The sequence below is a fragment of the Polypterus senegalus genome, chromosome 1, assembly GCF_016835505.1.
Source record: "Polypterus senegalus isolate Bchr_013 chromosome 1, ASM1683550v1, whole genome shotgun sequence".
NCBI classification, from domain to species: domain Eukaryota; kingdom Metazoa; phylum Chordata; class Cladistia; order Polypteriformes; family Polypteridae; genus Polypterus; species Polypterus senegalus.
Genome location: NC_053154.1, coordinates 297,792,320 through 297,815,561, shown reverse-complemented (window position 1 = coordinate 297,815,561; position 23,242 = coordinate 297,792,320). Strand labels below are relative to the sequence as shown.

The window sequence follows — 23,242 nt, the reverse complement described above, 5'->3', positions numbered from 1 at the left end:
AAATCTAATGTGGATGTGCTAAATCTCTGAAGTGAATGTAGTACTTGTTTTTCACAAAGGTTGTTGCATCCCAAATCTGACAAAACTGAATGATAAGGGGGTTAAATTACTCTAGTGCAATATTCACGTGTGTACTCATTAAGAAACTTTATTTTAACCAGAGCAGTAATAATTACCCTTTAGTACTGCTGTCTGAACTGCTCATTATTGACCAACAATGGCTCACTGTAACTGAAAAGTTAAGTTTTTCTTTCTTTTAAATATTCCTCATTTTTAATTATTCTGGTGTGTGTCCAGACTATAGTTTGTGTATACATATATTTATCAATCTATTTATTTGAAGAGCTGCTGTAAAAAACCTCATTTCTCCCTGTGGACCAATAAAGTGCTAAGTATTTGAATAGAACTGAGACATGGAAGAGTAAATTAGAAAGAAAGCAGCAAAGGAAACGTATCCATTTAAAGCTATGGCAAAATTAAATCTGCATATGAACAACCTAGAAATACCTATAGGAATATAACTAAACAATTTGGAATCATTGGGGGTATCTATCTATCTATCTATCTACTGAACCTGAAAAGCATTGCTTTAATGTACAGTACTTAATTTACTACAAAAAGCAGACAGCCACGAAGTGATTACAAATTGTTCAATACATCTTATATGTTGTTGACTTTCACTGAAGCCTAGGAAACCACTACATGTAATTCTTCTCAAAACCAGCCATAGTTGTACACACCACTTTCCACTGTGAGCACCCTTATACAGCTCAATATAAATCCAATGCTATCAAGACTTTAAACGTGGCTTGGATATTCATCCACTAAATGTTTCTCACTTCATCGTTATAATGTTTCTTCTCTCCTTTCTGAAACACTGGAATGTGCTATTAATCGACTCTCTCTCTCTTTCTTCTAGATAACAGACTGCTTGGTATCCTAATTAGCCAGGCTTCAAGACAGGCCATTCGACTGAAACAGCTCTGCATACTGTTGTCCACATCTTATAGCCGAGTAGTACTACCAAAACACCATTAGTCTTCATCCTTCTAGATCTACGGTTTACCTTGGACTCTGTTAAGCACCAGATCCTTATTGCCACCCTGTCTGACCTTGGCATCACTGAATCTACCCTCAGGTGGTTTGAATCCCAACTCTTGGGCAGATCCTATTGTGTGTCCTAGTGGAGACAGATATCAAGGATGCACCAGTAAAGCAGAAGGGTTTCCCCAAGAATCAATGATTGGCCTTCTCCTCTTCTCCCTACACACCTCCTCACTAGGCCCTTTCATCCTGTACCATAGTCTCTTCTACCAGAGCTACGCCAATTATACGTAGCTGCACCTGTCATTCCCTCCAGGGAATCAAATGGTGTCAGCTAAAATCTCTGTGTGTCTCACTTATACTGCAACCTAGGAGAAGAGACATCATCTACAGCTCAGCTGGCAAAGACTGAATTTCTTGTTATCCCAGACTGTTCAACAGCCTCTCTCTCTGCTCAGCTCATTATTGCTAAAACCTACCATTGTCTGTATGCAACATTTGAGTTGGTGATTGATGACCAGCTGTCCTTCACTAACCATGCTGCAATGATGACTCGATCTTACACAAGAACTCTATACAACATCTGCAAAATCAGACCATACCCGACAAAGTAGGAAGCAGAACTCCTTGTCTATGTTTTGGTCTTGTCACATCTAGACTAATGCCACTTTCTGCATGCAGAAGTACCAGCACTGCTGTCACCAAGGTGCTGAAGATAATTCTAAATTTAGTGGCACGTCTGGTGTTCAACCAGCCGAAGTGGGCACAACACTCATTTTTACATTGGCTTCCTGCAGTGACTCATTAAATTCAAATTCATAATGCTTGCCTAAAGAGCATTCAATGTGTCAGCACCTATATATGGAGACACTTGTCTATGTCCTATGCTCCCTCTTGACTACTTGGGTCTGCTGATGCCACCAATGTGTGGCATCAAATCTCAATCCAGACTCTTCTCTTAAGTAGCTCCTACCTGGTGGAATAACCATCCCACCTCTATTAGAAATTGTGACTACCTCAATGTGTCTAAGAAGAGCTTGAAGACACTCTTGTTTGGTTAATTTTTGCCTAAAGCAGTTTGGTTTTTGTAACCAGCTTGTATTTTGTTCTGGGCTTTTCACTTGTGATCAATAACGTAACCTTATTCTTTAAAACTTGTTCCCAAACTGTATCCTAGACTAATGTTTAGTCAATAATAGCGTAAGTAAATATGATGTAAACGATAAAAAAACACTCGTGTTTCTTAAGATACATTTTGTCAATTCAGAAATTAAAGTTTGACTGCTGTGGTTTTCTTAAATATTCTTTCTTTACTCTGCGGGTGTGATAAACCATTAGTCACCTTCAATCACCCCGTTTTAATGTATAAAAGAAAGGCAGAGGGCTAGCGCACACAGTTTCGCCCGTTTTACCTCGTCGTCCTCCTGGGGACCCTCTGACGGTTGCATACTGTCTTGCAGCTCAGGTCCCCCAACGCCGATGGTGCTGTCCGTTTCATCCACCTCACCATCCTTCTGGTGGTCGTCATCAAAGGTACACGAGAGCTCCATGTGGTTACTTTCGTAAACAAACGTGAACTTTAATTATCAACCATCATACCAAATAAGAATAAGCAGCGGTGAAAAAGCTTTTCCTCCTTCGTTTTTCAATTGTTTCCACCGCAAGTCACACAGGCGGCAGCTTTAATGCGGATACACCATACAGTTTAAGGTTTGTTAAAGAAAGCCGTCAAAAAAAGTCACCTCTTAAAACTCACGAGAAAGTTCTGCTTGTTAATGCGATAACACATTATCATGAATAAGAAATATAAAAACGTTCAAATACGTGATAAAATGAAAATCCTGGAACCTCCACTTTCCCGATTTTTTTCAGCGCCTCCGAAATGAGAGCGCGGTTCAACAGACAGCCAATCCGTGGGCAGAGCTACTAACAAGTGTCGTAAAGCCTGCCCATAGTGTCGTAACAATAAGCCGCTGATCTTTTTTTCTTGTCGGGTTGCCGTAAAGCACTTCGGTCCTTCCCAACTTGGAAAATGGCGGCTATTCCAGATGGGCCGGTCAAGTCAGAGACTGAGTTAGAAGTAAAACCGGACAGCGTTAACGATATCGCCGGTAATCCTAATGTCGTGCAAGGAATCGGAGGAACACCCAAGACTAGCCCCTCTGTTGCGGCTACTGTTGCCTCTGTTACACCTCCGGACATTACAGACCGACAGACCTTGCTGGCGGTGCTGCAGTTCCTTAAGAAAAACAAACTACTTGAGTCCGAAGAGACGCTGCGAAAAGAGTCTGGTTTGTGTTTAGATAACGAGGAGCAATCAGGATCGGTAGATGGCGGGTCTGTATGTGCTACTGGGGACGCAGAGGGCAGCGATGCTTCCCTTTTAAGTCGCGTCTCTGGGGTAACGAGCGCGCCTGCAGCTGCGGCTGTCACTGGTGCGCCGGTACCTGCAAAAGGTAAGATCAGAGAACAGTAAGAAACTGTTTTGACATGCTATAAACTATATTATTTTATGTATTTTCTCTACTTAATATTTAAGAAATCAAGGGACAGTATCAGGTTAAGCAAAGGAACGCGCTTCTCATAGTTAGTTGGTGGAGCTCGGTATTACCTTGTCAGTTTGAACCTCAGCTGTAGATCATAGCAGCTTGAGATGCTTTAAAATTTGTGGCGATCATGATTAAAACTCTGGTTATTGCAGTTATTTACAATGTCCGAACTGAAAGCTAGTTGTGTGTAGCCACGAGTTGGCAGGGCTATCCAGTGTGCTTTACCCGGTGCAGCCTTAGGTTAAATGTTGTATATTATCTGTCATAACTGTAGATCGCGGGGAGCAGGTAAACTAGATCCGCGGAATAAATATGACAAAGGTGACATACTTCAATAAAATACAAGGAAAATTAGCCCTTTCAATCATTTATTCAACAAAAATATCAATAGATAGCATGGTCTACTATGTAAAAAGTAAGTCCACCCTTGGCCTCAGACACTGGTATTGCCCCCTTTTGCAGGAGTGACTTCTTATGGTCGTTTATCATAAAACGTCTGTCAGTCTCCGACATGGACTGGGTGAAATGTATGACCACTGCTTATTGCAAAATTCCTTCAGTTGCAAGATCTTTGGGGATTTTCTAGCATGTATTGCCTGTTTCAAATCCCACTCAACATTTCAAAGCAAGGCTTCCACTAGCCTGGCGGGGTTGCTAGTGTGCTTTACATAGTATTGAAAGGTCCGTTTCCAGTTCAACTTTAGCTGTCTAGCAAATAGCCTCACATTCCCCTTAAGCACACCTTTAATATGATACAGAATTTATAGTTGACTCAATGACTGCAAGCTGCCAAGGCCCTGGGTCAAAAAAGTAACCCCAAACCATAACATTTCCACTACCACCTCTTACATTTATTATGAGATTCTTATGCTGAAATGCTGTCTTCAGTTTGCAGCAAACATGTCTACTGTTATTGTGGCCAAATAACCCAAACTTTGATTCATCCCTGTAGAGCACATTGTTCCAGAAGGCCTGGTCTTTGCCTGTATATTCAAAGGCAAAATGTGGGCTTGCTGTAATTTTTTTGAACAACAAAATGATTTTTCCTGGAACACATCACAAACAGGTCAATTTGTGCAATCTCTTTCCGACTGTAGATGCATGCACTTTGACATTAACCATTGCAAGTGTTACTTGCAGATACCATGATAAAGTTTTAGGGTTCCTGGAATCTTGGGCTGGCTGGTTTTGAAGGAAGTAAGCAGTTCTTTAAAAGCTATGTCACTTGTAGATGATCTTCTTTACAGTGAAACAATGGTTTTCAAATAATTTGCCAATATTTTGAAATACCTTCCCAGTCTCCTACGCATATGCAACCTTCTTTGTGAGGGCCTTAGAGAGCTCTTTTGATCTTGGCATGAAAACTCTAAACACTTCAGTAGCAAAGAGAGTGCCAGACACTCAATATCTGTGCAGGGTCCACCTGCATACTCCTTAAGGAGGTCATAATCATTGGCTTCTAATCTGGAAAACCTGATTCTAATTTATGGATTGGAAGTGGTGACAAATGTAGGGGTGTACTTAACATTTTCCATGTTAGAAATCTTCATGTTTTTGTTAATTTAGATTATAAGAATGAGTATACCCATGTCAGTTTTATGTGTCATTTGTTCAAGTATATCACTTTTATCTATAGGCATTTTTTGCACGAAATGTAATGTTTGCCCATTCAAAGATGGTGAAAAAGTCACGGGCTGTTCTTACATTTTCACACGATTGTATAATAAGACTTTTCTGCTGTGAAATTCAAGATGATAGATGCAGATGATAGTGCATAAGACCTAATCCCCACATATAACTGATTCTAACTGTTGGAACCTGCTTAAAGTTATGAAGCACACATTTGCTTTAGTATTTTTACATTTTAAGTTTTACAAAGTTTTTGTCACCCTGAGGACAATTCCAAACTACATTAATAATGACATATAATTTTTTTTACAATAGAAACATAGTGCTAAACACTATTGCCTCACATGTCTGGTCCCGGTCTGTGTTGAGTCTGTATGCTTTCACTGTTTAAATGTGGGTTTTACAACCAACCCTAAGATATGTATGGCAGCTTTAATGGTGACTTTAAATTGCCCATGTGTGAGTGAATGTGTGTGTGTATGCCCATCCTTTGATGGGCTGGTACCTGATGCTTGATAAACGTCTGTGCTACCAGAATAGGTTGTGGTCCTACCTCAACTGAGGTGTTGATTTTCGAAATGGTGTCTGGACCTTACAGTTTTCATCTTTGAAGCTTCCATTATGCCTGCTCTATGATAATATTAATTAGAACAAATAAGCTCTATCAACAATATTACAGCAGTGAGCGAAAAATATCATCTGAAATGGGGTTTGCTTGGTCATTTGACCCAAAAATGCTTGCCTATCATTTTACAAAATACACCATTTGTCCAATTTCATTCCCGTTTTATCCAATTCAGAGTTTTTGGACATTTTCCAAAATTATATCACTTTTACTTATAATACGACTGAGTAAATTCTGTTTTAATTATTGATTTGTATGAGCTGCCTAAAATGTTAGTGATTAGTATTGCACCTCTAAAGTATTTTCTCTTGTTGATAGTGACCTCTGCAACCTCTGCAGGAGATGACCAGCCAGATGTAAGTGTGGTGCTGTCAGCATATAGCCAACAGGGGGACCCTGCTCTCTACCAAGTGTATTACAGTGGGCTGAAAAAGTTTATTGAGTCAGTTTTGGACTGTCACAGAGCTGAGCTTTCTCAGGTCTTCTATCCACTCTTTGTCCACATGTACCTGGAACTGGTCTATAATCAGCATGAGGCAGAAGCCAAGGACTTCTTTGATAAGTAAGTGTGTACAACTCTAGCATATTTTTTACTTTATTATGTAGCTTAATAGGTATTACTACAAAATATTAAAAGCATTTGGCATATAGACTGGAGGAAGAAAAAGTATTATGTTTAAATCTAAACCGCAACCTGTTCTCTGATGTGGGATTCATAGAATCTAGACGAGCACATAAAAGGTAATGTATATTTGAAAAAGGAACATGCTTTAGTAATGATTTTGGAGAAATGGCTTGTCTACTGTAAAGAAGTCAGTTTATATTTATTACTAGCTGAATTTCCCAGCGTTTCCTCCCACAGTCCAAAGACATGCAGGTTAGGTGGATTGGCGATTCTAAAATGGCCCTAGTGTGTGCTTGGTGTGTTTGTGTGTGTCCTGCGGTGGGTTGGCACCCTGCCCAGGATTGGTTCCTGCCTTGTGCCCTGTGTTGGGAGGGATTGGCTCCAGCACACCCCCGTGACCCTGTGTTCGGATTCAGCGGGCTGGAAAATGGATGGATGGATTTCCCAGCTTCACATGGAAAATTTCAGAAGACAATAGGCCTCAGTTATAGTGCTATTGGTTAATCAGGTGTATCACAAGTACTAAGTACTTTTCTGTATACAATATTTGCATTTTTTCCCCAAAGGCTAATAAAATGGACAGGCAGTGTAGTGTAGTGGTTAAAGCTTTGGACATAGGACTTCAAATCTTAGCTTTTGTTGATGGTCATTACATAACATCATTTTACTGTAAAGTATATTCTTTAGAAATGAAACAGGTAATTAATAGGAATCATGTGAGTGTATATGTGCATGTAAATGTAAACAGTTTCAAAGGGCAAGTGGGGGTCCCCTTTCAAATTCCATAGACACAAATATATATTACCGTGGAGCAGCTTGTGGGGGACCCTTTAAGTTGCTGTTGCTCCTGGCTTGTCTTGGATACAAAGTCATACTGAAATTTTTCAATTTGTTATATTGCTTTAGAATAAAAAGGCTATCACCAACAGTTGTGTTGAATATAACCACAAAAAGTGGCATGCAACTGTTTAAGAGTATCAAGTCATTGTTTTCTCTTTTCCAGGTTTCATGGAGATCAGGAATGCTACTACCAAGATGACTTGCGTGTATTATCTGGATTAACTAAAAAGGAGCATATGAAAGGAAATGAAACACTTCTTGACTTCAGGACTAGCAAGTTTGTCCTGCGAATTTCTAGAGACTCTTACCAGCTTCTCAAGAGGCATCTCCAGGAGAGACAGAACAATCAGATTTGGAATATTATCCAGGAGCATCTCTACATTGATATTTTTGATGGCATGCCAAGAAGTAAGAGCCAAATTGATAGTATGTCTGGTAGTCTGGCAGGTGAAGCCAGACGAGAGGCAAACAAAGCAAAAGTAAGTGATTATCTTTCTGCTTGTTGGATAATGCAGTTTTTTGTTAAATACATTGTAATTATTATATTGAATCATCGTGAACCTGAATTAGTTTATTAATTTGGAATTTCAATAGAAAATGAAGTCATTTTTCATGTGGAAATGAATTATGTTTTAAACCAGAGAAAAAAGTTGTGGAATGAATGTAAGAACAACTTGGTGAAACCTAAAAACAGAACAGTTAATTGTAGGTAATATAGATTAATAGTAAAGAATAGGCAATATCTTTTATATATAATACACTACCGTGGCTGTACGTTTGCCTGTCCAGGATTTTAAATCACCTGTAACTCGCAATCCGCTTGACCTATTGACCTTAAATTTGGTGCACATATACTACATGACATCTACTATTATCCCCTTCAGGGTGATGATTGACCTCCAAGGTTACTCCTCTTTTTATTTTTATTTTATTGTAGAATCAACTCTTGGCAGTGGCCAGCAGGGTGGTCGTGCAGAGCAGGCGTATGGGTGCCTTTCTTATTCCCTACCATCTTTACCATCACTTCCCATACCTCTTTATACACTGTGTGCACAATTATTAGGCAAGTTGTATTTTTGAGGATTAATTTTAATATGGAGTGGTATCAGTCAATCCAAAATGTTAATAAACCTGAAACCTGAATGTTTCACAACGGAAATGTGAGTGTGAACATCATCAGGGGAATACATATGTGCGCACAATTATTAGGCAACTATTCGTGTGCAGATTTATTATGCAACTAAAGGAAAAATGAAAATTTTCCCATCTCACTTGTTTATTTTCATCTGTTATAGTGAGAATAATAAACAAACACCTCAAAATTTACAAATAAACATCTCTGACATTTCAAAAAAAATAAATCAATCAATCAATGACCAATATAGCCACCCTTCTTTCCAATAACAGTCATAAGCCTTTCTATTCATGGAGTCTGTCAGTTTCTTGATCTGTTGACGATCAGCTTTTTGTAGAGCAGTGACTACAGCCTCCCAGACACTCTTCAAATGGTGTATTGTTTTTCTCCCCCATAAATCTAGCGTTTAAGAAGTGCCCACAAGTTCTCGATAGGGTTTAGGTCAGATGAGGAAGGGAGGCCATGTCATTATTCCTTCATCTTTAAGGCCTTTACTGGCTGGCCACGCAGTGGAGAACTTCGATGCAAGTGATGGAGCATTGGCCTGCATAAAAATCAAGGTCTTCTTCCTGTATCACTGTTTGAAGAAAGTGTCTTCGAAAAACTGGCAGTAGGTTTGGGAGTTGATTTTGAGTTCATCTTCAATGCAAAAAGGTCCAACTAGCTCATCTTTAAAAATACCAGCTCATACCAGTACCCCACCTCCACGTTGGAGTGGAGCTCTGTGCCCATTACTGATCCACAGGTCCATCCATCTGGTCCATCAAGAGTCACTCTCATCTCATCGGTCCATAAAACCTTTGAAAAAAATCTGTCTTCAGATATTTCTTGGCCCAGTTTTGACGTTTCAACTTATGTTTCTTGTTCAGTGGTGGTTGGGTTTCAGCCCTCCTTACCTTGGCCAAATCTTTGAGCACTGAACACCTTGTATTTCTGGGCACTCCAGGTAGGTTGCAGCTCTGGAATATGAAAGTACTGGAGGATAATGGGTTCCTGGTAGCTTCACGTTTGATTCTTCTCAAATCTTTGGCAGCTAATTTGCGGCTTTTGTTCTCAACACGTTTCTTGCGACCCTGTTGACTATTTGCAACAAAATGTTTGATGGTTCTGTGATCACACACCAATATCTTAGCAATTCCAAAAGTGCTGCATCCCTCTGAAAGACTTTTTACAATTTTTGACTTTTCAGAGTCAGTTAAATCTCTTTTTTGGGCCATTTTGCCCGAGGAAAACTAGCTGCCTAATAATTCTGCACACCTTGATATAGGGTGTTGATCTCCTTAGGCCACACCCTCCCTCATTACACAAATACACATCACCTGACGTGCTTAAATCCAAAGGGCATTCAAGTTAATACAGCTTGGAGTTGGAATATACGCATTAAAAATGATGATATGGTCAAAATACTCACTTGCCTAATAATTGTGCACACAGTCTATCTTAAATCATTCTTGAGGCCGATTGAAGACTTAAGTGCCAGCTTAAGTGAAAAATAAAAGAAAACTTCTTTCTTAGTTCTTGTTGACAGTACTAAGTAACCACAACACAAACACTGACTTAATCAGTTTTAATGCAAAAAGATGCCAACGAAAGAAGAGAAGAAGCGGGCCGCTAGGGTGGAGAAAAGAAGAGCTGCTCAGGAAGCAGCAAGCGCATTAACCTCTGAGCAAACGAATGCTAAATGTACAGAGAAAGAGAATGAAAACTATGAATGCTCAAGTCAAGTGTATTCACTGCACGTTATCATGCAGTGCGCCGTTACTGGTTTTATAAATAAAAGTGTATGCGTAATGAGAAAATATTTCAGAATGTAATGCTTGGTAACAGAGCATTGCACTATCAAATGTATTTGATTTCTGAGAATCAATATACATAATAAAATGAGTAAATTATTTTCTCCTTTTTAATATCATTTATTGTTGGAACAGTGCCATCTTCATTTAGGGGCTGTCAGATTACTGCCCACAGACCCTTTCAGGCTGGACTGTGTTCCTTTCGCATCACTTCCCTAAGAGCTTATGTTCCTTCAGTTGTATGTGTAGGCTCATTCAACAGTAATTAACATGTTAAATAGTGATTCTAAATTGGGGTTTTCAAGCGAGTGTGTATGTGTGTGTATGAATAGGCTCAACAATATAATAGCACCTTGTTAAATGCTAGCTCCTGCCAGTTCTGTCTTTGTTTCCACAGCCTTGCATTAGATTAAAGAGGGATTGAGAAAGCTATATACTTAAAATGCTTATTTGTTTTTATAATTCAGGTTTTTTATGGACTCTTAAAAGAGCCAGAAATTGAAGTGCCGCTGGATGATGAAGATGAAGAAGCTGAAAATGAAGAAGGAAAGCCAAAAAAGAAAAAGCCCAAAAAGGATAGCCTGGGTTCCAAGAGTAAAAAACAAGACCCGAATGCTCCACAGCAAAATAGGTATGTTGATGTATAATTTAGTCATTTACTGGTTACTTTACCATAAATTATAAAATTTCTAGTAAAAAGAATTTAACATGGGCCTTTTTCATGTTTTTGTGTATGTTGGATATTTAGAATTCCCCTACCAGAACTTAAAGATTCTGACAAGCTCGACAAAATAATGAACATGAAAGAAGCAACCAAAAGAATCCGACTTGGTCCAGACAGTCTGCCCTCAATTTGCTTCTACACCTTTCTGAATGCATACCAGGTAAACCTTGTACCATGTTTGATTTATTGATACTGTTGGGGAGCGTGTAATCTGTTTAAAGAACTGACCGGAAGAAAAAAAGAGTTTGCCTTTTCTTTGTGCTGTTACAGACTATTTTGTTAAAATGTGCATTCTGTTCAATCCCTATTTTTTAAATGTGTAAACAAGGAAAGCATTTGTGGTGTGTTTGCAGTATATATTAGGTTCGAAAATCTCATTCTCAGCCCTAAAAAATAATCTTATTTTATACATAGAATACTCTTTAATTTTGTAATAGGTTAAATCATGTAAAATAACTTATAACTATGTTAATTACAGTCTCCATATCGTTTACCTGTCCACCCATCCATTTTTAAGTTGCTTAGCTCATTGCAAGGTCATGGTGATCAAGAGCCTATCCCAACAAAATGAGGAATCACTTCCTCAAGGACTTGAAAATGGAATAGTAGTTGCTTTTTAACATTTAAATACTTTGTCAAATACTAGTCCACGTTTGCTAATAACTGCAGTTGACATAATCTATACTAATAAACGGCAAAGCCCTCACTGACTCACTCACTGACTGACTCATCACTAATTCTCCAACTTCCAGTGTAGGTAGAAGGCTGAAATTTGGTAGGGTTATTCCTTACAGCTTCCATACAAAAGTTGGGCAGGTTTCATTTCGAAATTCTACACGTAATGGTCATAACTGGAAGCTGTTTTTCTCCATTTACTGTAATGGAGATGAGCTTGAAACCCGTGGGGGCGGAGTTTCGTGTGACATCACGCAGTACGTAGAAAACCAGGAAGAGGCCCAAAAAGCTCTGAAGAAAACATGCATTATATAATTGAGAATGCAGCGAAACAATAAGAAGCGAGCGAGTGACATATACAACCATATTCATGAGTTCTGCTACTTCGGAAACAAAGCACGATGTAAACCTAAACTTTAAATTAAGTTCATAGACAGGCTATCGCTGGCGTTTGTAATTTAGTGCCTACCCATATAAGGCTGTCCGTCAGCGGCAATCCAATAGCAAACTGCCACGGGTAAATATTCACGGGTGAAGGACTGTCCTTATGCAGAGGAAAATGAGATGGTCAGGGTGGTGTTTGGCACAAACTCAGCGAAACTGCGAGAGAAAGTTTTAAGTGCCGGGACTTCGGTAACATTAGATACAGCCATGGACATAGCACGAGATGGCACCAGCACAGCTGGGAACCTTCGATGCATGTACACCGAGCGGCTCACGTGAACTGACGCAGTGCACAGACAAAAAGCAACAGTTCCAAAGAGCGCTGAACAAAAAACGAATTACACAATTGAAAAGGCAGCAAAAAATATGAAGCGCCTGATACATACAAGCATATTCATAAATGCAGCTACTGTGGAAACAAAGCACACGGTGGGAAAAGTCAATGTCCCGCTAAAGGAAGACAGTGTAAAAAAAACCCATGCATGCAGTGTGTCGGGTCTCAGATAAAGAAGAAGACGAGCTGTTTATTGATGCAGTAAGAAACGAATCGATGAATGAAACCTGTCATCTTTACAACGATTGACAAACACGGAATGTAACTTGAACACAACACATCCTACAAATACGAACCTGATTGAAAGAAATAATGATAATCAAATCCTTGATGACAGCAACACTCAGTAAAACTCACAAAACAATTACTGTATATTGACAGTCATGTTACGTTATTTTTAAAATGTTCCCTTTTCTTTTCATAGCTTCTTTAACACACTCTCTCGCTGCGATATGCGGGTATATATATATGTATATATATACCCCGATCTACATACTCGAATAATGGATACTTTATTCGCCATCAATGATTGTTTTGGTAAAGCCATACTCAGTGTATTCATTAGATGAACGGTAAAAAAGTAAGAGCGAGGGGAGGATGACTTATTGAGGCATGCAAGCAAAACCACAATAGCACGCGGGCTCGATGTACGAAAAATATATCTTTTCAAGTTCTATTTACTCCATATGTGTCAAACTCAAGGCCCGCAGGCAACATCCGGCCCGCGAGATCATTTTATATACTGTATTATTGTTATTAATGGCCCGGGGATATGAAGCACTGGTAACACAATAAACTACAGATCCCATAATGCAGCGCTTCAGCTGCCTTGCGAACACTTACCGCGTCCCCGCCGTCTCTTCAGTCGTTTCCTTACTTTGCGAAGGAAGCAGTTTTCTCACAGCTTCTGCACTGTTTTATAAACGAACGATATATAAGAAAGTCCTTTTTCCTTGCTTCGCCAACGAAGCAGCCTTTTTATTTAATCCACGGGTTCTCCGCTGTTTCATTGTTCATTTATTACGATTTTTATAGTTATTGTGTAGGTTTTATTTAATCCACGGGTTCTCTTCTGTGTTCACTGCGGTGTCTTCTTTCGTTACGAGCGCCAAGGAAGCAGCTTTCTCACAGCTTCTGCACTGTTTTAAAAACGAACGACATATAAGAAAGTGCTTTTTCCTTGCTTCACCAACGAAGCAACCTTTTTATTTAATTCACGGGTTCTCTTCTATTTTATTGTTCATTTGTTACGATTGTTACAGTTATTGTGTAGGTTTTATTTAATCCACGGGTTCTCTTCTGTGTTCACTGCGGTGTCTTCTTTCGTTTACGACCTTCGCCAAGGAAGCAGAAACTTACAACCACCGAAACTTTGTAACGGCACAAGACTTCAGGTCACATCTCTACAAAACAACCTAATTGAAGCAACTATATTTACTGGCAGTGCCTCAGGTGACACAGTTTTTATTCCTCGCATCCCCGTTATACCATCTAATCTCCCATTTCAATTCAAACGCGTTCAATTTTCAGTAAGGCTCTGCTTCGCAATGACAATTAATAAGTCTCAGGGACAAACACTACAAAAGGTTGGCATTGATTTGAGGCGGGATTGCTTTTCACATGGCCAACTGTATGTTGCATGCTCAAGAGTGAGCTCAGCACACAGCTTAGTCATATTACAACCAGAGGGCCAAACTGACAACGTGGTATACAGAGAGATCCTTAACAATTGATTTTTACATATTTTCGTTCAGTCTAAAAATGTTTACTTTTTTATTAATAAAAATATTCAGACAGTATTTCACCGCTGCGAAGCGCGGGTATTTTGCTAGTCTATACTAATAAAAGGCAAAGCCCTGACTGACTCACTCACTCACTCACTCACTCACTCACTCATCACTAATTCTCCAATTTACCGTGTAGGTAGAAGGCTGAAATTTGGCAGGCTGATTCCTTACAACTTACTTACAAAAGTTAAACAGGTTTCATTTCAAAATTCTACACATAACGGTCAACAACGTCCGCCATGTTGAACTTTCTTATTTATGGCCCCATCTTCACGAAATTTGGTAGGCGGCTTCCGTGCACTAACCGAAACCAATGTACGTACCTATTTCAGTGGTATGACGCCACTGTCGTCCGCCATATTGAAGTTTCCAATGTCACTAATTCTCCAACTTCCCGTGTAGGCAAAAGGCTGAAATTTGGCAGGCTAATTCCTTACAGCTTACAAAAGTTAAGCAGGCTTCATTTCAAGATTCTACGCGTAACTGTCATAACGGTCGACAACGTCCGCCATGTTGAACTTTCTTATTTATGGACCCATCTTCACAAAATTTGGTAGGTGGCTTCCCTGCACTAACTGAAACCAATGTACGTACTTATTTCAGTGGTATGATGCCACTGTCGGCCACCATATTGAACTTTTCAGCGGTCTTTGTTACTTATGGGCCCATCTTCAAGAAATTTGGTACGCGGGTTCCCAACGCTAACTGAGTCCTACTTACGTACATATATACATCCATAGCCTGCAGCTCGGTCACCATTTGAGGCGGCGTTGGGTCCCCCATCCCAACGCCTCCCACGTTGTTGGCTGCCTGCCTATATAAGGCCATCTGTCACTCCGGTCTCTACATTCCCTTCCTTGCTTCGCCACAGGATTCATGTCTCCCTGCTGATAACTACAGCCTTTTTATTTAATCCACAGCTTCTTCGCTGTTTTATTGTTCGTTTATTACGATTCTAGTTATTGTGTAGGTATTTTAGACTTACTTTACATTGTTCAGGTACCCATTTCCTTTATCATTTCAACCGTACCCCCATTAACATGTCTATCGAGGTGATCACCATCGATCAAAGAAGTGTCACTTACCGAGTGGTTTCCATTCCCGGAGATGGCACCTACCTTTTCCATTCTCTTTGTTACATATTGCACGGCCATATCAGGCTCACTCTTGATATCCGGAGGAACATTGTGTCTTATGTATTAAATGACTGGGACAGGTTCAAGGTGTGGACTGATGGTGGTACAGGAGATAATTATACTACACAGGAGAACTATAAGAGTGAAATGCTTAAGCCCTTCACCTATGGTTCTGCATGTGAGTTGATGGCTGCTGCTGAATTGTTCGGTTGTCGCTTTCAAGTGTCCCGAAATGGCCAAATATTTTACACCTTTTGATAACCGCCAATGCCTCTTAAACATCTTAGATTCACAGGTGACGATTTCAGTAGTGGACACTTTGATGTTTATAAATGTTTAAACTTTTAAAAGCTGGATGTGAAGTTATCGATGAAACCGGTTGTATGCTTACAACGCTTGACAGATGCCGAATATCACTTCAACACAACAAGTCCTGCAAATACTGTTGTAATGGAAACAAACCATGAAACTCAAACCGATTATGACAGCAGCAATCCAATCTGTGAGATTTGAAACAAGATTACTGTTCACATGGCCAAGTGTACGTTACATGCTCAAGAGTAAGCTCAGCGCATAGCTTGGTCGTATTACAACCGGAGGGCCGAACTCACAATGTGGTATACAAAGAGATCCTTAACAAATAATTATTGGTATATTTTCCCTCAGTTTAAAAAGGTTTAATTTTCTTCTTAATAAAAATTTTAAGGCAGTACTTTGCCGCTGCGAAGCGCGGGTATTTTGCTAGTTTCACTATATACTCCTGTCAGTTTGAGTCAAGTCACAGTAAGAGGTGTACTATAATAATATTGTAATGATAATGGGTAAAGATGGATGAGGAATAGACACTGATTATTTGATTGGAAACTGTGGGCAGCACTGACATAGAGCTATTAGTATGCTATTAAAACCATTTAAATCATTTTACTTTTTTCACTTTTGATTATTATTGCCTTCAGCATTTCACATTTTATTCCATGAGTTAGCCTATGCAGTGAATGCATTTATTTAAGATCTTCTGGCACTGTGTGTAAGATTAATTGAGCCCGGCTGCTACATTATGATCAAATATAAGGATGCAACGCATACTGAGTGGAAGAGTTAGAGTTTTAAACATTGACCATAAACTATGAGCTAATTTGCCACACTGAAAGTACGAGTATAGGTTAATATGGGTGTACGGTGCGGTGTGTTTTAAAAGTAAAATTGAATAATATTGATTAAAATCTTAAGCTAATTTATAAAGTTTTATCCATAGCTAAGTCAAAAGAGCCATTACGTAAATTTGACACTGTCTTCATTTGAATAGTCCTGTTTATGTTGAATCAGAAAATAAATGTTATATATTTTTAAGAGCATACTATATCCTAATTTCAAGTACAGTGGAGCAACAAAGGATCTAATGATGTGTATCTGACTCTGTTTAATAACCAAATGTCAAAGACTGTTATTGTTTTTTTTTATAAAATTATTAATAGTGTACAACTGTACTTAATAGAGAGATATATACAAAAACCAGAATTTTTGATAAAATATTTTCAATTGTGGGAATTAAGTTGGACATACATTTAATAAAGTAAAATGTTTAACTTGTACATTTTAATGTGATGTCATTTTTGTTATGTTAATTGTTACTTTTAATTAAATCACCACTATTTACTTTGTACATTTTTGAAAAATGTGATAGCAGGTAATTTTGTTATGTGCATTGTTAATTTTTACTGAATTACCACAATTTATACACACAAGATTTGTTTTGTAGTGGTACAGAGGTTATTATTAAAAAATAGTATGAAATAAACAGACTGACATGTATTTTGTTCCAGGGATTAACAGCAGTTGACTTCACTGATGATTCTAGTTTGATCGCTGGAGGTTTCGCTGATTCCACTGTCCGTGTATGGAGTGTTACACCAAAGAAGCTTAGGGGTGTGAAATCTGCAGCCGGTGAGAATCACGAGTTAAAATATAGTTTGATAAATGTTGTCATTGTCATTTTTAAGATGTCTCAATTGTGCTTCATTTTCATTTACCATTTACTTTAAATTATTCAGTCTTTAGTGCAGTTAAGTGATTATTATTTTCCGTTTTGCCTATGATTCTTGCAGATCTCAGTTTGATTGATAAAGAGTCTGATGATGTATTGGAAAGGATAATGGATGAAAAAACTGCAAGTGAATCAAAAATTCTTTATGGCCATAGTGGACCAGTATATGGGACAAGTTTTAGTCCTGATAGGTAAGAGCTTTTTCAGTTGTCTCTCGTCTGAGACATTTTACACCATTCATAAATACTGCCACATCAGACCAATATACATACATTGATCAGCCACCAATATACATACATTGATCAGTAACAACAGTAACACCTCCTGCCTAATATTGTGTATGTCCCACTTGTGCTACCAAAACAACTCTGACCAGTTGAGGCATGAACTCCACAAGACCTCTGAAGATGTCCTGTGGCATCTGGCACCAAGAAGTTAGCAGCAGATATTTTAAGTCCTGTAAGTTGCGAGGTAGGGCTTCCATGAATCAGACTTGTTTTTCCAGTACATCCCACAGCTGCTCCATAAGATTGAGAACTTAGGAAATTTGGAGGCAAAGTCAACACCTTGAACTTTTTGTCAGTTTCTGCAGTGTATTAGGGTGCACTTTCCTGCTGAAAGAGGCTACTGCCTTCAGAGAATATAGTTACTATTAAGGGATGTATGTGGTCTACAACCATCTTTAGGTAGGTGGTATGTGTCAAAGTAACATCCACATTAATGACAGAACGCAAGGTTTTCCAGAAGAACTTTGTCCAGGGCATCACACTGCCTGCTCTGGCTTCCCTTCTTCCTTTAGTGCATCTTGCTGCCATCTCTTACACACATGAGCAACGTGCACACACCCAGCTGTCCACATGATTTAAAAGAAGATGTGATTCATCAGACAAGGCCACCCTCTTCAATGATCCATGATCCAGTTCTGACACTCACATGCCCATTGTAGACACTTTCTGATGTGGACAGGAACCAGCATGGACAGTCTGACTGGTCTGTGGCTATGCAGCCTCATATGTAGCAAGTTGTGATGCACTGTGTGTTCTTTTTTTTAGCATTTTATTGAATTTATTTAAAATCAAAGAACATTCCATACAAGGAAGTCAAGTTTTACAAAACTAAGTTTGAATCAAATCAACACCCACCCATGAGAATGAGAGCTAGGCCAAAAAAGTAAAACTTTAATAGTAGGAAAAATAAATAAATATAAATAAAATAAAAAAGGGAAGAGACCCCATTTCCTCCGTTTTAATGCTTATTCTAAATTGTTCTTGATTAGATTCTGCCAGGTTTTGAAAATGTTTTGTACAGATCCTATAAGTGAGAATTAGATTTCAATTTCAAATCGTATATAACATCAGTTACCCACTGACTTAAAAATAGGTGAGTTAGGATTCTCCCGGTTGAGCAAGATAAGTCTATGTGATCACAGTTTGTTTCTCCTTCTCAACTTTAAGCCCATCTGGGAGTCCACCAATCTCAGCTGATAGTGGATTGATTAGGAGGGATGGTGACACTGAGGCTGTCTGATAGGCATTTAAAAATGTTGGTATAAAAGAATGATGATAATTTGGTGCAGGCCCAAAACATATGACCCAATGAGGCTACGACTTTATTGCAACGTTGGATCTTGCCCTGGAAACATTGTGGATAATTTTAAATGAGACAGATGCGCTTGATAGATAAGTTAAAGTTGAATAATTGTATGCTTTGCGCGTATGGAGCTCCAGTGAATTCTGTGCATTGCTACCTTCCACTCCTTTTCTGAAATGTTGAGTGAGAGATCCTTTTCCCACTGTACTCTGGGATATTTGAAAAGGAGGGACTTTAAAATGTTTTTATATATTACAGAAATGCTGTCTGAGTCGTCAAGACTGATCAATATTTTTTCTGGAATAGAGGTAGGTGGGAGGTGAAGAAAACTGGACAGATTTTGTTTAGTAAAGTTTCTGATTTGGAGGTAGTAAAAGAAATGTGCTGGTGGAAAGCTGAATTTGGAGTGTAATTGTTCATAGGATGCAAAGACGTCGTCCATGTACAGATCTCTTCAGTGATTTAATTGTGTACGTTTTCCAGACATTAAAAACTTAGTACCTTTTGAGAGGATGGAAAAAGGTGGTTATCCTGCAGAGGTGCCACAGATACAAGCTCCTCTATCTTGAAGTACTTCCTACATTTGTTCCATATTCTGAGTGAATGAAGCACAGTTGGGTTGTGCACTGTGTGTTCCGACACCTTTTTCTCATGGCCAGCTTTCAGTTTTTCAGCAACTTATGCTACAGTGGCTCTTTTATGGGATCAGACCAGACAGACTAGTCATTACTCCCTATGCACATCAGTGAGCCTTGGGCGCCGATAACCTTGTCATCAGTGTACCTATTGTTTTTCCTTGGACCATATTTGGTTGGTACTATCCATTGCATACTGGGAATACCCCATAACACCTGTTGTTTGGTGATGCTCTGACCCAATCGTCTAGCCATCACAATATGGCCCTTGTCAAAGTAGCTCAGATCCTTATACTTGCACATTTATTTCTGTTTTCAACACATCACCTTCAAGAACTGACTGTTCCGGTACTGCCTTATGCATCCCACCTTGACAGGTGCCTTTGTAATGAAATAATCAATGCTATTCTCTTCACCTGTCAGTTGTTTTAATGTTGTGGCTGATCAGTGTATGTTAGCACCATCTTTCAGTCCAAAATAAAAGCTGTGTTTGTTGGGTTCATATTTGAGCAAAGTATCAGTTCGTTAGAATACAAGGATTCAAGGTCTAGCGTGGTAGCCATATTATTGCAGAACATTTCAGTGGACACTAATGATGTTACTAATGTTACTAATGACATAGTCTAGAAAAGCTAATCTACAGGGTGGTCCAGATCTAATTATGCAATTTTCATTACGCTATAACTTAATAAGTTCATTACATAGAAAATCACCCGAAAAATCCAGGACCATCGGGAAGTGTGCAAACTGACGACCTGAAGAATCATCTTTGCGCCGAACTGGAATCATCCCCGCATAAATCAAAGTCATCCAGACGATCTGGATCTGCATAATTAGATCTGGACCAGCAAGTATATATGGATTTTTCCTGAAATACTTTCTGCAGCATATCACTCTTAAGATTATTTTCATACAGGAGTCAGTAACATATTTTTAATGGAAAAATCAATAATAAATTAAAAGTGATAGTTGGGTGCTGCACAATGAAGTTGCTAGTTTGGAGCTCAGTTCCCATTTGAGGTTTTACAGGAGAACATGAGTGTGGCTGATTATATAAACAGAGAGTGCCTATACATTACAATTTTTTTGTAGTTGTGCTTGTTTTCAACCGCATCACTATTGTTGTGTACCTTTTTGATATTGAATGAGTGATAAAGTTAATACATTTGTGCATTACAGTCATACTGAATTGTATGGCAAGGGTTTTATAATGGAAATACTTTGTTAATCCCAGAGGGAAACTGTCTTTTCACATGACCTTTGACGATCAGAGCGCATTGTACAGCATCCCTGAGCATTTTTAATTTGAAAATGGATGTATCATTTTTAATCTAAAAATTTAATTTTGCCTCCTCCAGTTTACTTCATATTTTTAAATTTAGTAGCATAAAAATCCTGTTAATTTCCAAAGTATTTATGTGTTCTCTGTAAGCAGATTAATGTATAGTCTATATCTTACATATGCAAAGTTTGATATTTAATAGGTATGAAAGACCTTTTTTAAGTTGGAATCAGTCATCATCATGATCAGGATGTCGAAATTATTGAAGGACATGAATTACTCATACACACATTCACTTCTCCAAGTGGGCTATGTCTCATGTCCCTCCCTAGGGTGGGATCCAGGGTTTATTCTAATTTTATGTACATACCTCCATGATGGGCTTATTTTGATTCAGATAAGTAGCAGTTCTACGCCGACACACATTATAGGATTAACAATCAAAGTCAAAATAATATTCAAAAACTAAACAATTTAAAGAATCTTCTTTAGCTTTTCTTGGAAGAGCATGATACTGTATGTGCACAGGAGTTTGAAGTTCACTGTTCTTAGTTTGATGTCATCATTATAGGAATATAAGAGATTATGCCCACCAGTTACTTCTGTTTTTGTTAGCTAACTTGTTGCAGTAAAGCATTTATTCACTGTACATTTTTATGCTTGGTGTTTATGAAGTCCTAGGACATGTGGGTATTTTCAGGAATATTTCATTGTAACAAGTTGTGCAATATACAGATGAATGTATTGTTCACATATGACAACTTTATATTACAGAAACTATCTTTTGTCATGCTCAGAGGATGGCACTGTAAGACTATGGAGTCTGCAGACCTTCACGTGCCTTGTGGGGTACAAAGGCCACAACTATCCTGTGTGGGACACACAGTTCTCACCATATGGATACTACTTTGTTTCTGGAGGGCATGACCGAGTAGCTCGGTAAGACATTTTTCATTACTTCCAGGCTTCATAAATGTTTTTGTTTTTGATACAGGATAACTTGTTTCACTGCCCCCACCTATCCACATCATAGGCTTGCTTAATCGTGACAATATTAAGTGCCAGACAGGAGCTAATTCCGTGTTGTCTGCTGGTCCATAGGAAAGCACACACACACACACAAATGCACTCACCCTCATCATTATACTGGACCAAGTTATATTCACCCAGGAACATAAAATTTACATTGTTAGGATATGGAAGGAAACCTGAATCCTTCAGATAAAAGCCCATGCAGACACAAGAACATACAAACTTCACACAGGTGGTGACTGGACTGAGACTTGAGCCCAGACTCCTTGAGCTGTGAGGCAGCCATATTAAATGAGCCTGAAGTGAAGACATGCCCATGCAGTTTTCTGTGAGTGGGCCCTGCTATGAACATTCACCCCATACAAGTTTAGTTCCAGCCTTTCACCTAGAGCAGGTGGGAAAGGCTACAACCTTCCTCCAAGTCCCAGAATTGCTAAACGTGTTCATTAATGGATGTATTAATGTTGTTTCAGTGTTCATTTTAACAGGCAGGAATGCTGAAGGTGTCACATTATTCAATTGTTTAGCACTAGGTCTTAAAAATAAATGTAATTGTAAATTGCATGTCTTTATTCAGGAAGTTTAGTCTTGGCTGGCATGTTTCTGCTCTTGCCCTGAGGCAACAATGGTTTTTCATCCCAGTTTCTCCAATAAAGACCAATTCTTCAAGTTTAACTACTAGTACATGGTCATTTAAACCTTTTTCACATCCTTCTTCACAATGGCTAGTAGCAAGTTTGGTATTTCTTGAGCTGTAGTTTTGTTTTATTCCTTACCAGTAATGGCGCACTTCACAATAACGTGCAGTGAATACACTTGACTTAAGCATTCCTACTCTTTCTCTGTTTAGCATTCATTTGCTTGGAGGTTGATGCGCTTGCTGCTTCCTGAGCAGCTCTTCTTTTCTCCACACTAGCGGCCCACTGCTTCTCTTCTTTCGTTCGCATCTTCTCGCATTAAAACTGATGAAGTCAGTGTTTGTGTTGCAATTACTTTGTATGTTTTCCTTAATTTTTCACTTAAGATGGCACTTAACTCTTCAATCTGCCTCAAGAATGATTTAAGATATGAAGAGGTAAGGGAAGTGACACAAAGGTGGTAGGGATGAGAATGGTGCCCATACACATGTGCCACACGGCCGCCCTGCTGGCCGCTGCCAAGAGTTGATTCTACAATAAAATATAAATAAAAAGAGGAATAACCTTGGAGTTCAATCATCACCCCGAAAGCGGACAGTAGACATCACATAGGAGAGGTGTACCAAATTTCAGGCCAATAGTTCAAACGGTTTGTGAGCTACAGGTGATTTAAAATCTTGG

At 38.9% G+C, this 23,242-nt stretch overlaps 2 protein-coding genes across 4 annotated transcripts in view; one reads left to right on the top strand and one right to left on the bottom strand.

The window, feature by feature from the left end:
- pcgf6 (polycomb group ring finger 6) overlaps positions 1 to 2,948 on the bottom strand; it is a 94,567-nt gene extending 91,619 nt beyond the window's left edge. The window contains exon 1 of one of the 2 annotated variants that reach the window (XM_039734692.1): positions 2,457 to 2,948. In XM_039734692.1, coding sequence (XP_039590626.1) covers positions 2,457 to 2,594 — 138 coding nt within the window. In that variant the 5' untranslated portion in view covers positions 2,595 to 2,948. The remainder of the gene's footprint in view (positions 1 to 2,456) is intronic. The other variant, XM_039734700.1, reaches the window with a different exon arrangement.
- Positions 2,949 to 3,028: 80 nt separating this feature from the next.
- taf5 (TAF5 RNA polymerase II, TATA box binding protein (TBP)-associated factor) overlaps positions 3,029 to 23,242 on the top strand; it is a 23,369-nt gene continuing 3,155 nt past the window's right edge. The window contains exons 1-8 of one of the 2 annotated variants that reach the window (XM_039734680.1): positions 3,029 to 3,500; positions 6,187 to 6,409; positions 7,476 to 7,791; positions 10,708 to 10,871; positions 10,989 to 11,124; positions 17,164 to 17,284; positions 17,446 to 17,575; positions 21,666 to 21,830. In XM_039734680.1, coding sequence (XP_039590614.1) covers positions 3,077 to 3,500; positions 6,187 to 6,409; positions 7,476 to 7,791; positions 10,708 to 10,871; positions 10,989 to 11,124; positions 17,164 to 17,284; positions 17,446 to 17,575; positions 21,666 to 21,830 — 1,679 coding nt within the window. In that variant the 5' untranslated portion in view covers positions 3,029 to 3,076. Of the gene's footprint in view, positions 3,501 to 6,165; positions 6,410 to 7,475; positions 7,792 to 10,707; positions 10,872 to 10,988; positions 11,125 to 17,163; positions 17,285 to 17,445; positions 17,576 to 21,665; positions 21,831 to 23,242 lie in introns of both variants that reach the window. The other variant, XM_039734673.1, reaches the window with a different exon arrangement.